We start from the raw sequence: 14,548 nt of genomic DNA, 5'->3' as shown, positions 1-14,548 counted from the left end.
GAATGTAATATTCTAGAGAATCTTGCGAACAAATTCTCTTCTGTAATATTAGAATCTGTCGATGGAATATCCCTATTATTTAAAACTTAAACCGTTCACACTATCATTACTGTTTAATAGTGTAAAAAGATATAACTTTTCAAAAACAAAGCAAGAAGTTTTGACACTAATAGAACCAACATCCAGTGCCAGTGTTAAAGTAGCGCAATTAACCGAATGCCGGTTAATTAAAAAACAACACATGGAATTGCAATTACAAACAACTTTTCTAAAAAAATAGATTTTGCAATATATGCACTCTGATTTCACAGTGTAATATGAGCAAAAAATAAAAAAGAAACACAAAAATTAACATCTAAATGCAAGTCACTACCTTGTATCTTGTTGCTTGCCTTTTAAATATTACAAAATCTTAGTAAAACATTCAACCGATAGATATAAGTTTTTTATACATTTTTTTCTCAAACACAATTTACCTCACATCTTGAGATCTACGACAGTTAACACACTTCACTGTCGCTTAGTTAGTCTGTCTGTTAGTTAACCAACCATACACATAGATTCATATGAATACTACAACTACATGGAGCTATAAAAAAATCACCAACAAACCAACCAACCGCCAGATGATTTTGAAATATATTAAACTTGTTCGTTGTTCGTTCGTTCTCTTGTTAGAGTTAAAATTTTTGTTGTAGTATTTTTTGTTTAAAAATATGTTCATTGTTTACGAATATAAATATTTGTGTGAACAAGTTAGCTAGTTGTGTTACCAGATAAATTGGTAATAAATTACCAATTAGTCGCATAATTTGTTCCATAAAATCAAGTTTAATCGACCCATTTATATCCATTCACACAAAACCTATGTAGCCAGATTACTGGGAAAAAGAATAGAAATATTCGCAAAAGAAATATCAGTTAGGTTTATCCCTATAAAGTACTAACATACATATATACCTGTAAGATGAATGTTGATTGCTTTACGTGAGTACCTAGCATGATGCCCTACCCCACGGTGGTCTTTTTCATTCACTGGGTACACTTGAACAACAGTCTACAATTGCCCCTGAATCCTTCAATGAATGGGCCGGTTCATGTACAAGCACTTTGCTGAATTACTCGAGCTATCTAATCTCTGACCATTGCTGCCCGTTGCTTAACTTCTGAGATGTAAAACATCTTTTCCGTTTACAACCACGCAGAAGGGATTCCTTTGTTGATTTGGCAACAGCACCTAGAGACGTATTTGGTAGTCTGAAATACCCAACAAATGGATCAGGATCCCATTAATGTGACAAAGGAAATAGGAATTCCAAGATCAATAGTTTCAATAATTGCCATGACAAATAGTCGCGTAGCATGTATCAATATATACTGTTGAGATGGCAACAGCACCGAGGAACTTCCCCGAAGCGAAAAAGGCATACTAAATCAGAACTAATCTCCAATATATGGAGACTTTCTCAATCGTTCACAAAATCCATAGCATCAGCTCCATTCTCATGATCATAAATTTCAATCTACGGGATTACAGGCAACCCTTGAATACTAACCTAAAAATTCCCCAGCATATGCCAGTGTCCCATAACGAGATCGGCGTCCGACCTCTTTCAATATATGCAAGGACTAATCCAAGTAGTAGACGGCATCAATTTAGAGTCCAGGTCAGACTGAGGTATTGGAAAACACCTCTTTTTCCCGGGATTGCAATAACACCAAGGTCACCTAGTCGTAAGAACACATAGTCTACCTCAAGCTGTTTTTTCGGGATAAGTTGGGTACTGTTACAAAGACAGCATAAACCTCACAGAGAACTGACTGTGAGAAGCTAGCTTCCCTATCTATCTATCTATCTATCTATCTATCTATCTATCTATCTATCTATCTATCTATCTATCTATCTATCTATCTATCTATCTATCTATCTATCTATCTATCTATCTATCTATCTATCTATCTATCTATCTATCTATCTATCTATCTATCTATCTATCTATCTATCTATCTATCTATCTATCTATCTATCTATCTATCTATCTATCTATCTATCTATCCCATTCCCAATTCACAAGTAAAACAAACATCTGGCCACTTTACAAATAGTAACCGCTAAAATACACATCGACAGCGTCATGTTACAGTAACACACATTTTTTTGCAGTCGTCTCAATACTTGATCGACCGAACCAAATGTGTCTCGAATCGCTTGCCGTTAACTCACCTTGTAACCGCAATGAAAACGAAGTGCAAAAACAAAAACGATGCGGTCGTATTCGCTGCTTCCGTCTTAAGAAATTAAAATGTATGAAATTCAATGGAAATGTAAGAATTCTTATCAGTTTGTTTACAATTCTGTGCGCAAGCGCACGTATTAAATAATATAAAATTAACAGGCAATAACAAATAAACAAAGAGTGAAAATTTAAACAAATTAAAAACAATTAAAAGAAATAAATTACAAAATTTTTGTATGTGAAAGTTAACAAATGATATAATAAGATGTTATGCGAACTGGAGAAGTCGAAATAAGATTAAAATAAATACGAAAAAAATTATAAATTTATAAAAATAAATTTATAAATTTTTGCTGGTGCAGAATAAAATATAAAAACAAAAACACATGTTCAATTCGGTTTAATAATAATAACTAAAAAGTTAGTTGTTGTCATAAAGTGCTAACTTTAACGTATTGCTTAATATAGTATTTTGTAAAAATAAATGCTATAAAACCGGTTAAGACTGTTGCAAGTTCTTGAGGAAATTCTTAACATTTTGATGTAAACACAAACAACTTGCCACCATTCAAAAACAACAACCAGCAGTGATGACGTAAAACCACCAGACATTTTAAACCGCACATTCTTGCCTTTAACTTATAATATTGTGTGTTTAAACTTAAGTTAGTTATATAAAACAGTTATTTTATAATTAATCAAACTATTTAGTTAATTTCGTTTATTATTAAATCATTAACAAAATGGATAATGCTTTAGAAGTGTCCAATGATTTCATAAATGCTGTAGTCGATTTCAATACCTGTATGACGCAATTAATCGATAATTTTCATTTTAATTCGATATTTAGTAATTTTGATATTTGGAAATATTTATTTTTATGTTAAAATTACCTACAGTTAACATATTAACTATAAATACCTGAAGTCTGTGGCCGGTTTTTGGACATGGTTTACTACTTCCTTCATTTATTTATTCTTTTGTCTGCATTTATTTTTAGCTAAAAAAAAATAAACATTCATATATGTATGTCGTATATTATGGTCATATCTGGTCAATTTAGCATTCAATAAAATAAAATGTTTATATACGTTTTAGTTAATTATATTAAGGTGATTTTTAAACAAACAACTTTGAATTTAACAAAGCTACTAATTGTTTTTGTTTGAATATATTTTAAAATGTTAAGTAAGACCTTCAAAAGACTTTTAAATTAGAATAATTTTTTTCTTATAATATTATCTACAACTTTGTGTAAATATTTCATGTTTTAATGATTAAATATACATAAATATAATTAAAAAAATTATACGTTTCATTGGCATTTATTGATAAAAACTGAGAGTTTCTTAAAATGGTAATAAATCCACTTCCTCTTCATATAAAGACGAAACTTAGGTGTTTATTATGTTCATATATGGTATATGTGAACAATTTTAGAACGAGTTTTATAAAGTTGTATTTTAGTTTAGAACAGATATCGGTAAAGAGTTCAAAATAAGCTCTTTGGATTTAGAACGACTTATTTCGATTACGATTTTTATAAGTTCGTTTGTAATTTCTACAATGTTATTGTCCGACCCTTTAAAGTATATATTCCTGGTCCTTATATAGCGGAATTGATTTAGAAATCGGTTCGTTTGTATATTCGTGTGTATGAGCCGAAGTTCTTTTCATAAACACCTACCAAGGATCGATTCAGGTTCTAATTAGATCTTTTTCAAAGTGGTACTTCTACAACCACTTAGTAAGCTGTTAGATGACTTACTTCTAGGGTTCTATAAATCGACTTTTGAATAATCGAACAATCGACTTTTTGTCGAAAAGTCGAAGTCAACTATTTTGTTCCAAAAAAGTCGTTAACTCAACTATCGTCTGTGAAAAAAGTCGACTTTGTTAATAAAAGTCGAAAAGTCTGAAAGTCGAAAAAAGTCGATAAGTCGAGAAAGATCGATAAGTCGAAAAAAGTCGCAAAAAATTGAAAAAAGTCGAAAATTCGAAAAAAGTTGAAAAGTCGGTAAAAGTCGAAAACTAGAAAATTGTAGAAACAAGTCAAAAATAGTCGAAAATTTAAAAAAAAGTGGAAAAAAGTCAAAAACTCTAAAATAGTCGGAAAAACTCAAAAAAAATCAAAAAATAGTCAGAAAAACGTCGGAAGAAGTCGATAATTGTAAAAAAGTCAAAAAAATCGAAAAGTCAAAAAAAGTCGAAAAGTCGGAAAAATCTAAAAAAGTCGAAAACTCGAAAATTGTAGAAACAAGTCAAAAATAGTCGAAAATTTTAAAAAATTGGAAAAAAATTCAAAAACTCTAAAATAGTCGGAAAACTCGAAAAAGTCAAAACATACTCGGAATAAAGTCGAAAAGTCGGAAAAAGCCGAAAAGTCGGAAAAAGTCGAAAAAAGTCGAAAAAATCGACTTTTAACTAAATGAAAAAAGTCGAAAAGTCGACTTTTCGTTTCAACTATAGAACCCTACTTACTACCTCCACTTGTACCTTCCAAAGAGCACATGGTTTCGCCGGTCTATGAACAGAGCTAAGTATTCATTCAATGACTTTTGCTGGGCCATATTGCATAACTTTCGAGATGCAAAAACAACTTCTATTGAAACAGCAATCGGTGAACCGAAATACGAATATATATTTAAGGAAAAGCATTTTTGTGATTTTATCTAAATAACATATCATACATCTATCGCGATTAAGCCCAGAACACATCTTGGATATGGCAACGTCAATATACCGCATATTCTAATCTGTATTTATACCCTACACTGATGTTGTTTTTAACCTACACTGATGTTTGCAACGCACAATAATATTGGTCCGATACCCAGCTTAAAGTATACTCAGAATCATTTTCTGAGTCGATTAAGCTATATTCGTCCTTACCTCCATGTAAGCTTTGTATTCAAACTACAGGTCGCAATTTTGGAGATAATTCAAATTTGCACATGATTTTCTATGGTACCATAGACGAAGCCTATTGAAAATAGTTAACATTGGTTCATTATTTCACCTAGCCCCCATACAACTGAACCCACCAAATAGGACTTTTATCTTCATAATTATGGTTAATTTACTCGTATCTCGACAAAAAGCCAAGTTCTATACTAGCCTTGATTCCCCTTATAAACTTCATTCCAAAAGGGACTCCTCTTTGGGGTATTTGTCAACTTATTTGGCAACAGCATCAAACTTATCTCTTAACATTGATTTCACCATCTTTAAGCAACATATGCACACCAATGGGACCTCTCCTATAACCGGGACAAGACAATGTCTCAACATTTGTTCTGTGGCCTGCTGGTTTCGGTGGTAGCAGATTATATGGCTCTCGAACATAGGTTAACTCATTCCAAGGAAAGTTCGCGTATGCGTTTAACACTAATAGTTTATAGTCCTCGCTGACTAGAGATACTTGTACGCCCTCTTTTGCTTAGATTATAGTAACAACAAAATGGGGCGTACATCATATACATATGAATCATATTTCGTTTACATAGTTCCCAGACAAATTAACATACTGACAGAAAATGAATTTTTTTGTTAATAATAATATAAACAAAAATTGCATTAACAACTACAACCTGGATCAATTCATAATTGACTTTAGCTTCCATATAAGATCCACTTCCATAATTCAAAATCACTCTATCGTAAGTATGTAAATTTAAAATCAATCTGTGAAAGTTTTTTTTTTTCGATCGGTCCATAATTGGTGATAATAATGAAAGAAGAACTTCAAGCCAACATCGCATGAAAAATATCTGGTATTTTGAATGATTTATGTATTCGCTCGAGTCATGAGATATAAATTTATTGTAGTTGAAATTTTTCTATTTGGTATTATCGCTAATGGACCAGAACAAACATGATAATGACTTATAGTAACTCAAGAACTTTATTATCAGAGACTGCTTTATAACATTGTTGCATTACTTGTAAAGTAGTGTATTAATGACTTACACATAGCCTGATATGTAAGTACTTATTTTGAGCTGATTTCCTTTAGTTGGCAGACATCAGAATACATACATGAGTACAACAGTCGAATCTAAAAAGACAACATTTTTTATGTGAAAAAAAAACATATTACTCAACTGCTTATTAGGCCTCCGGTAGGTTAGTAGTTAGAGTTCTAGTCTGGTAGACCGGAGGTGGTGGGTTTGATTCCAACCTGAGGCATTGGTTTAGGAGCGCTTCGGATTTGATGTATATATATACATCCTCTTTTCAAACTAACTAACTGCTTATTTGGTAATACCTTATTTATGTTCATTATTTTAGCTGATTATAGTAAGCAATTACCTCCAACAACATTTATGTAGTAAACTGAGCTTAAATGCCGATATATAAGTAGCGAAAAGCAGCTTACTAGTTCCAGCCGTAATTTGGATTGTGACATGAATTTAGCGAAGAGTTTAATTACTTTACTACCGCCATCAAGAACTGCGCTGAAGTGGAAATGAGTAAGTAATTGTTATTAAATTGGATTAATACAATGAATGTTCAATAATAATTGATTTATTTTGTAGGTAATTCGCTAAAGATATCATTAACTTCACTGACAGAAAAAGTAGCTGATCTTTAATTTCTTAACTAAATGAAGAAATTTTGTAAATCTGACAAAACACGTCAACACTTTAGACGCTATGTTTAACTAGCAGATACAAATTTTATTGCTAAAATAGTACGATCAAAATTTGTAAAAAGTGTTTAACCCAGGAAAAGATCTTGAACTTTCAGATTCTTAAACAACAATTTTGTAACTAGTGATGCCACCTTTACTTGAACTTGTGGATTAAAATAACTAATGACAAATCTTTGGACTAAACTGATGTCAAGTTTATTGACTACTCTATGGAATAGCCCATTGACTATTTTTGTTCACATAATATAACATTTAACGTAATCATGTGGCGCTCTGTTTAGAATGCTTTTCAAATCATCCAAGGTCAAGTCAAAGATTGAAAAGTAAAAACTTCTGTATAGTCCCGACAGTCTTGAGGTATTGATAGCATCTCTTTACACAAGATGGAATCTAGCATTAAGGAAACCTTTCCAGACGAACGGACGGATATAGCTAAATCGATACTTGTGATGCTCTTATTAGACCGCTTTTCAAATCAGCCAAGGTCAAGTCAAAGATTGAAATGTAAACACTAGTTTATAGTCCCGACAGTCTAGAAGTATTGGTAGCACCTCTTTATCCAAGATGGAATCCAGCCTCAAGGAAACATTCCCAGACGAACCAGATTATGTGGCGCTCTGGTTAGAATACTTTTCAAATCATACAAGGTCAATTCAAAGATTGAAATGTAAACACTAGTTTTTAGGCCCCACAGTCTTGAGGTATTGGAAACACCTTTTTACCCAAGATGAAATCTAGCATCAAGGAAACATTCCCAGACGAATTAGATTATGTGGCGCTCTGTTTATAAAGCTTTTCAAATCATCCAAGGTCAAGTCAAAGATTGATAAGTAAAAACTTCTGTATAGTACCGACAGTCTTGAGGTATTGATAGCACCTCTTTACACAATATGGAATCTAGCGTAAAGGAAACATTCCCAGGCGAATCAGATTATGTGGTGCTCTTGTTAGACCGCTTTTCAAATCAGCCAAGGTCAAGTCGAAGAATGAAATGTAAAAACTAGTGTATAGTCCCAACAGTCTTGAGGTATTGGTAGCACCTCTTTATCCATGATAAAATCTAAACGGCTACACCGAATGTTAAAACTTGCACAGTGTATTCCTGTATATCTGGAAGAGGATATGGGCTACTTTTTACTCTACTTTTTGTGAATTAACTCCCGATGTACTCACCCATCTTTATCACCATATACTTATTAATTTGTTTTATTATTCATTATTTTTGTTATTGTTTAACATAATAAAACTGGTATAACCCAAATGATATCAGTGTCATGAAATCACAATTTAAAATGAATATATTTTATTTAAAACTGGAAATAAATAATACATGCATATTATAAAATTTAATTAATTTTAAGTATCTCTAATATAAATTAATTCATTTCGAGAATTTAATACTTAAAAAAATAAAAGATTTTTTTTTGTAAATATTTACATTAAATTGCACATTTAGCAGTTTTTTTTTGTTTTGGGTCAGTTGTACTTTAAACTTACTTTAAAAAACATAACACCTTTTGAGTAGTACTCACCTTATAGTAGGGTTCTTTAGTTGAAACTAAAAGTCGACTTTTCGACTTTTTGCAATTTATGAAAAGTCGATTTTTCGACTTTTTTTATTTAATTAAAAGTCGGCTTTTAGACTTAAGTATAGTTGACTTTTCGACTTTTTCTGACTTTTCGACTATTTCCGGCTTTACGATTTTTCGACTTTTTTCGGCTTCTTGACTTGATTGGACTTTTTCCTACTTTTTGACTATTTTCAACTTTTCGACTTTTTTTTCGATTTTTCGACTTCTTTAAACATTTTTCTACTATTTTCTGAGTTTTTCCGACTAATTTAAAGTTTTTGACTTTTTTCGATTTTTTTTTAAATTTTCGACTATTTTTGATTTTTTTTAATATTTTCGAATTTTTTCGACATTTTTCGACGTTTTCCGACATTTTTCGACTTTTTACGATTTTACGACTTTATTCGACTTTTTATTTACAAAGTCGATTTTTCGACTTTATTCACAGACCAAAGTCAAATTATCGACTTTTTTAACGACTTCGACTTTTTTCGACAAAAAGTCGATTGTTCAGCGGCGAAGTTTACAAGCAAAAAGTAAAAAAAAATCTTCTTTAAAAAATGGAGCAATCAAGGAAGCAAGTTTTGTAAAGCAAAACAGTCACATGTGTAATCTTATATAAATCATTTTGTTTTACAACATGTTTCCTTATAAGGGATTAGTTTAAACTGAATTTTTTTAAAGCTCAAAACCTGGGTGTGTACCTTGTCATAACTAGTTTATACATATGTATGTGTGTAGTAATGTATAAACATTTTTGTTCTGAAAACATGCTTCTTTGTTATTAAAATAATCGTAGGTATGATGATTTACAGCTTAATTACAACTGGAACCACAACCGCTGCCGACAATGAGTTGTCATACGTTTTGTGTGGAGAACAAAATATCGTCTTGTGGTTGTCGACATTGTGGTTGAAATAGATTCTATTTTACTATTATTGCAATCTCTGTCGATCCTCTCATTATTCTCGTATTTTTATAGTGTAGCGTTGCCATATGTTCAAAATATTTTGCATGTGTTATTATTAATGGAATATATTAAATAGGGTTCTATAAATCGACTTCCGAATAATCGAACAATCGACTTTTTGTCGAAAAAATCGAAAAAGTTAAAGTCGACTATTTTATTCCAAAAAAGTCGATAACTCGACTATCGTCTATGAAAAAAGTCGAAAAGTCGACTTTGTAAATAAAAGTCGAAAAAATTCAAAAAGTGGGAATTAATCGAAAACTCTAAAATAGTAGAACAAAAAGTCAAAAATAGTCGAAAAAAATAGTAGAAAAAAGTTTAAAATTTAAAAAAAGTGGCAAAAGTGAGCAAAAACTCAAAAAAAGTAAAAAAATAGTCAAAAATGGTCAAAAAGTCGAAAAGTCGGAAAAACTCGATTATTTATAAAATACTAAGAGTCGACTTTTAATAAAACGAGAAAACTAATATGTTTGTTCCCTTATTTTATTCAGAATAATTTTGTAATCATTCCTTTTTATTTCATAAAAAAATTATTTTAAACAAAACATAATTTTTCTTTGATATTTTCTTATAAACGTCATAAAATGTGGTCTCCCGACAGTCGCTTAATTTTAAATCGTCACTCGCTCTTTTTGTGTGATATGTCGACAGCGGTTCCAATTGTAATTAAGCTGTTACTTTGCACAGTGGCACCATATAATAAAATTTTGGGATTTTATGGATCCACTTAGGCGAAATCTATTGAGTCTGTACTTGACTTACATCATACCCATGTTGGGTATGTTACCCATACAGGCAAAGATGACTCTCGTAATCATTTTCTAATATATATTCTATTTGGGAGAATTTTAGTTTAAACGAAGATGGAAAGGCATAGGAAATAAAACATCGAATCACTTAACTATACACCAAGAACGTAACCTCTGACCAAGTCCATCTCTCCATACTCTCTGCGCTTACAAGAGTGTCTAGGTTGAATGACATGTTGGGTCTCTTACCATAATCATTCCTTTTCTGATAATTTTCTAAGCTACTCCATTTGGTTGAATGTTATTCTATACAGAGATGGATTGGCATAGAAAATGAAACATCGGATAACTTAACGATACACCAAGAAGAAGCGTAACCTCTTGCTGAGTCCATATCCCCATACTTTCTTTGACACACCAGGTGTATTCCCTTCGATTTTATAATCGGTATATAGATTTGTTAATTTATCATTCATGTCATTCACATATACCAGTAAAGGTTCATCCCCTACCGGTTCCATTGATGAACTTTGTGGTGCCTCCTTTCATGAGAAATAAGGACCTTTAATATATAATATTACACTTGTTCCACTTTTTTTTTAATACTCTGTCATTGTTGCCAAACTAATATTCTGTCACTTTTGAAATATTCTTTTAGTCATCTGAAACTTTCCCTCATCTTAATCAATCTCAAATTAATCTATCATTTGGCATGTTACCGTGTCAAGTCCTATATCTATCAACTTATAAACTGTATACATTTTTCCGATCAAGCCAAGTCCTTAGAAAAGTCTATTAATGCTTACGCCGTTCATAATCCCGTCTTAAATCCAAAATGATTGATCTTTTGCATATTTCTTTCCAGTATCATTGATAGTCGCCGAAATCAAGAAAATTGGAATACAAATCCCATTATCACCAGAATCAGACCATGTTTTAAGTATAGGTCAACTTTAATAGTTCCCTTTTTTGGCGTTAATGTTTTCACAATTCAGTCAACATCATAAATGTCTGACCCTGATTCTAGAGCTCAAATAACAAAAAGACGACAACAAGAAAATGGGTATGTTGTGACCAGTATCTACCTGGTAGGATAGTTACGAGCAAGATCGTAATTATGGATATAATGCGATGAAATAAAATCCTTCAGATGTCAATAGTTAAATATTTATATTTGTATTAGTAGGGGAACATAATCACTGATACAAATACTTCGGCTACAACCTATAGGGGACTAACGAATTATTATGAGAAAGTTGAAAGACTACGTCTAACCATAACATGTATATAGATTAAGACTAGCTAAGGAACACAACTCACATAAACTATTTGGGAATTACATATAGTTATGTTGGGTATATAATTAATATGGACAGTAGTAAATCAGTTAAGAGATTGGATCGACGTTTGTAACAAATATAAATATTGTCTTTATCGTTTATTTATGCCTAGCAAAAATAAAACGAAGTACTTCAAAAAAAAAATAACATTTTTCAGAACTTCAAAAGAAGCCCTAAGTGATTTTTTTTACATTCTGTGGAAGCGATGTTTATTAACTTCCAAAAAAAGCTAAAATAACATAAAAATTACTTCCTGAAAATGTCTACAAATGTAGTGAATTTGGAATCAAATAAAGAGGACAACCTTTCTATGACAAGCAAAATCATCACTTCATCGGGTCTTTTATTTATCACTTCCATGGACTAAATCCTATTTTTTTGGCTTCTTTAGAAGTTCTTGTTTTGCTGGATGTATATTAATTATTCAATTATAATTTTATTAAAAACAGGCTTTTTTCGTTTAAATTATTCAAAGCTAATGACCAAATTTAATCAGTATTTTTTTTTTTGTAAAGCACGAGGCACGTGTATGTAAAAAACACACATTTTTGTACAATAAGCATTTGTAAAATTTAAACATTTTATAATTAAATGTAATTTTTTTCAATTACTAAACTTTATTTCATTTTTTTAACTTTAACGAACACTTAAAACGATGGTTATAAATATCCTTATTTAATAAATCCCTTAGGAATACATTTTACTTTCCACCACCGCCGCCTCCGCCACCACCACCTCCATTAGAACCGCCACCACCGCCACCTCCTCCTCCACCACCTAAGGGTCTAGGATTTGGTCTAGGATTGGGATTTGGATTGCCTATTATAACAAAACATTTAAATAAATATTAAAATATTACAAAATTTCAAATTCTCCACTCACCCAAAGCACAAGCTATTAAAGCCAAGACTAAAATAAACAAAGCGTAGAATTTCATCTTATTGAAAACACTGATAAGATAATGATGTTGAATGAAGTGTAAAAACTATTATTTATATCAAGATTTAAATGCGTTTCGGCTTTGAAAATGACAAACGTGAAATGAAAATTTCTTAGAACATTACAACTGTTAGGCAAAGACTCACGTGCCCCAACAAATGAGGGATTCACCTGAACCCTAAACATGTTTATAAAAACAAGTTCGAAAAACTATTTGTAATTGTTTGGATTCAAAAAAATAAATTAATTCCACTTGGTTTGGTGTTAACACTTATATAATTGATGAAAATGACACTTTTGATGTTTAAGGTAAAAGGGACTTTTGCATATAATTATAATTTAAGTCATTAATTTTTTAAGATTTGTTTACAAAATTTTATGCAAATTTTACACAACGCTACATAATTCCATATACATATGAAATAAGATAGATAGATAGATAGATAGATAGATAGATAGATAGATAGATAGATAGATAGATAGATAGATAGATAGATAGATAGATAGATAGATAGATAGATAGATAGATAGATAGATAGATAGATAGATAGATAGATAGATAGATAGATAGATAGATAGATAGATAGATAGATAGATAGATAGATAGATAGATAGATAGATAGATAGATAGATAGATAGATAGATAGATAGATAGATAGATAGATAGATAGATAGAAGAACATTTTATTTTTCAGATGTTATAAACATATCCACAAACAGATATTTTCCAGTTTTGAGGTTATTATATGTCAAAAACTTAAATTGATCAGACAATGCTGAAGCAAAATACGGAGTTAGCTCGAGCCTTTACAAAACAATATTTTCGTCTGTGTATTAAAAATTTATTGGGTTTCGTTACATAACTAATTATTAAATTGATTTGGAATTCCTTTTCTTAATCCGTTAGAAAATAATAATTTGATCTGTGGAAAAAAATACTAACCTGTATTATTTAACCAATAGTTAAACTAGTCTGGAAGTCATTTTCATAGAAATCACAAACCAAACCAATTTTTTAATCTGTTGATTGACTTTTTTTGACCTAATTAGATCAGGTCAAAAATTTTGGATTTTATTATTATAAGTATACTAAAGTCATTAGAAATTAAATTAAATTTAAAAACATTAAAAAAAACTTTGATGATTTTGCATATTTCAGCTCTAGACGCAATTCCAATTTCAATCTCGTTAACCTTTGTTGTACCTACAATTATTGATGCGCATTCTATATTAAGGGTTTTCCCAGATGATAAGAATGTAATGAATTTCGTTTACTTAATCATTAAAATAATCATTACATTAATTGCTTTATAAACATTTTAATAAATTATATTTGATAGGTGTAACTATTTTAATCTGATGGGGGCATAATCGAAAACTCGTTATGAGTGATTAGAGTATATACTTCTTAGAACTCAATAATAGTTTTCATAAAGCAGCGTACTTAAACATTTTGTAAATTCTTAGTATAAATAATAGTTTCAAATTAAATTTTAGCATCATTCAATAAGATGAAGTTGTACGCTTTCTTTGGATTTGCTTTGGCATTATTAGCTGTAGCTTTGGGTGAGCACTTTTAATTTAAAATTCCAAAATTTGTTTTTATTAAATTTTATCATATTTGACAGGAAACCCTAATCCCGAACCTCATCCTAATCCTCTGCCATTAGGAGGTGGTGGTGGTGGAGGCGGCGGTGGTGGTGGCAAGTAGAGTCTCATGCTATCCTGCTCAAATAATTATGATTAATTAAAAAATAAAAAAATGCTGTTATTGAATACTTTAAAAATAAACTTTTATTAAATATCTTAACAAAACAATTATGTATTTAAAACTTCTGTCTTCAGCAATGATCCAAAAATATGATTAATTAATTGGTAAACTATAAAATAGGACTTTTTGGTACTGGCTTCTTTTTTTACCACATCATGGGTATATAAAATTCGGCATACTAGTTTTAATGTTACAAATAGTACGACTCTATTATTTACGAAGTGTTATTAATATTGGGCAATTTTAAAGCATAGCTGTGAAGGACAAAGGCTAAATTTTGGCTATATGCGAGGAAGTCTATGTAAAAATCATATAAT

The 14,548-nt window shown here is 30.8% G+C and overlaps 1 protein-coding gene and 3 long non-coding RNA genes across 4 annotated transcripts; 2 read left to right on the top strand and 2 right to left on the bottom strand.

The window, feature by feature from the left end:
• The first annotated feature begins 2,144 nt into the window (after nucleotides 1-2,144).
• LOC124419064 lies at nucleotides 2,145-8,231 on the top strand. The gene is made up of 3 exons (XR_006940371.1): nucleotides 2,145-2,325; nucleotides 6,528-6,709; nucleotides 6,776-8,231. It is a non-coding gene; the product is annotated as an uncharacterized LOC124419064 (long non-coding RNA).
• Nucleotides 5,961-8,545, bottom strand: LOC124419065. The gene is made up of 3 exons (XR_006940372.1): nucleotides 8,424-8,545; nucleotides 6,549-6,694; nucleotides 5,961-6,294 (listed from the first exon to the last, which is right to left on the bottom strand). It is a non-coding gene; the product is annotated as an uncharacterized LOC124419065 (long non-coding RNA).
• A 3,563-nt stretch (nucleotides 8,546-12,108) lies between these two features.
• Nucleotides 12,109-12,549, bottom strand: LOC111677752 (glycine-rich selenoprotein-like). Its single transcript, XM_023438940.2, has 2 exons — nucleotides 12,404-12,549; nucleotides 12,109-12,340 (listed from the first exon to the last, which is right to left on the bottom strand). The coding sequence occupies exons 1-2, from the start codon at nucleotides 12,456-12,458 to the stop codon at nucleotides 12,222-12,224; spliced, it is 174 nt and encodes a 57-aa protein (XP_023294708.1). The 5' UTR covers nucleotides 12,459-12,549; the 3' UTR covers nucleotides 12,109-12,221.
• Nucleotides 12,550-13,838: 1,289 nt separating this feature from the next.
• LOC124418888 lies at nucleotides 13,839-14,247 on the top strand. The gene is made up of 2 exons (XR_006940283.1): nucleotides 13,839-14,026; nucleotides 14,089-14,247. It is a non-coding gene; the product is annotated as an uncharacterized LOC124418888 (long non-coding RNA).
• The last annotated feature ends 301 nt before the right edge of the window (nucleotides 14,248-14,548 follow it).

The sequence above is a fragment of the Lucilia cuprina genome, chromosome 3 (genome assembly GCF_022045245.1).
Source record: "Lucilia cuprina isolate Lc7/37 chromosome 3, ASM2204524v1, whole genome shotgun sequence".
Classification (NCBI taxonomy): Eukaryota; Metazoa; Arthropoda; class Insecta; order Diptera; family Calliphoridae; genus Lucilia; species Lucilia cuprina.
The sequence above is the reverse complement of the archived record's forward strand: the minus strand, read 5'-3'. Positions and strand labels throughout refer to the sequence as shown.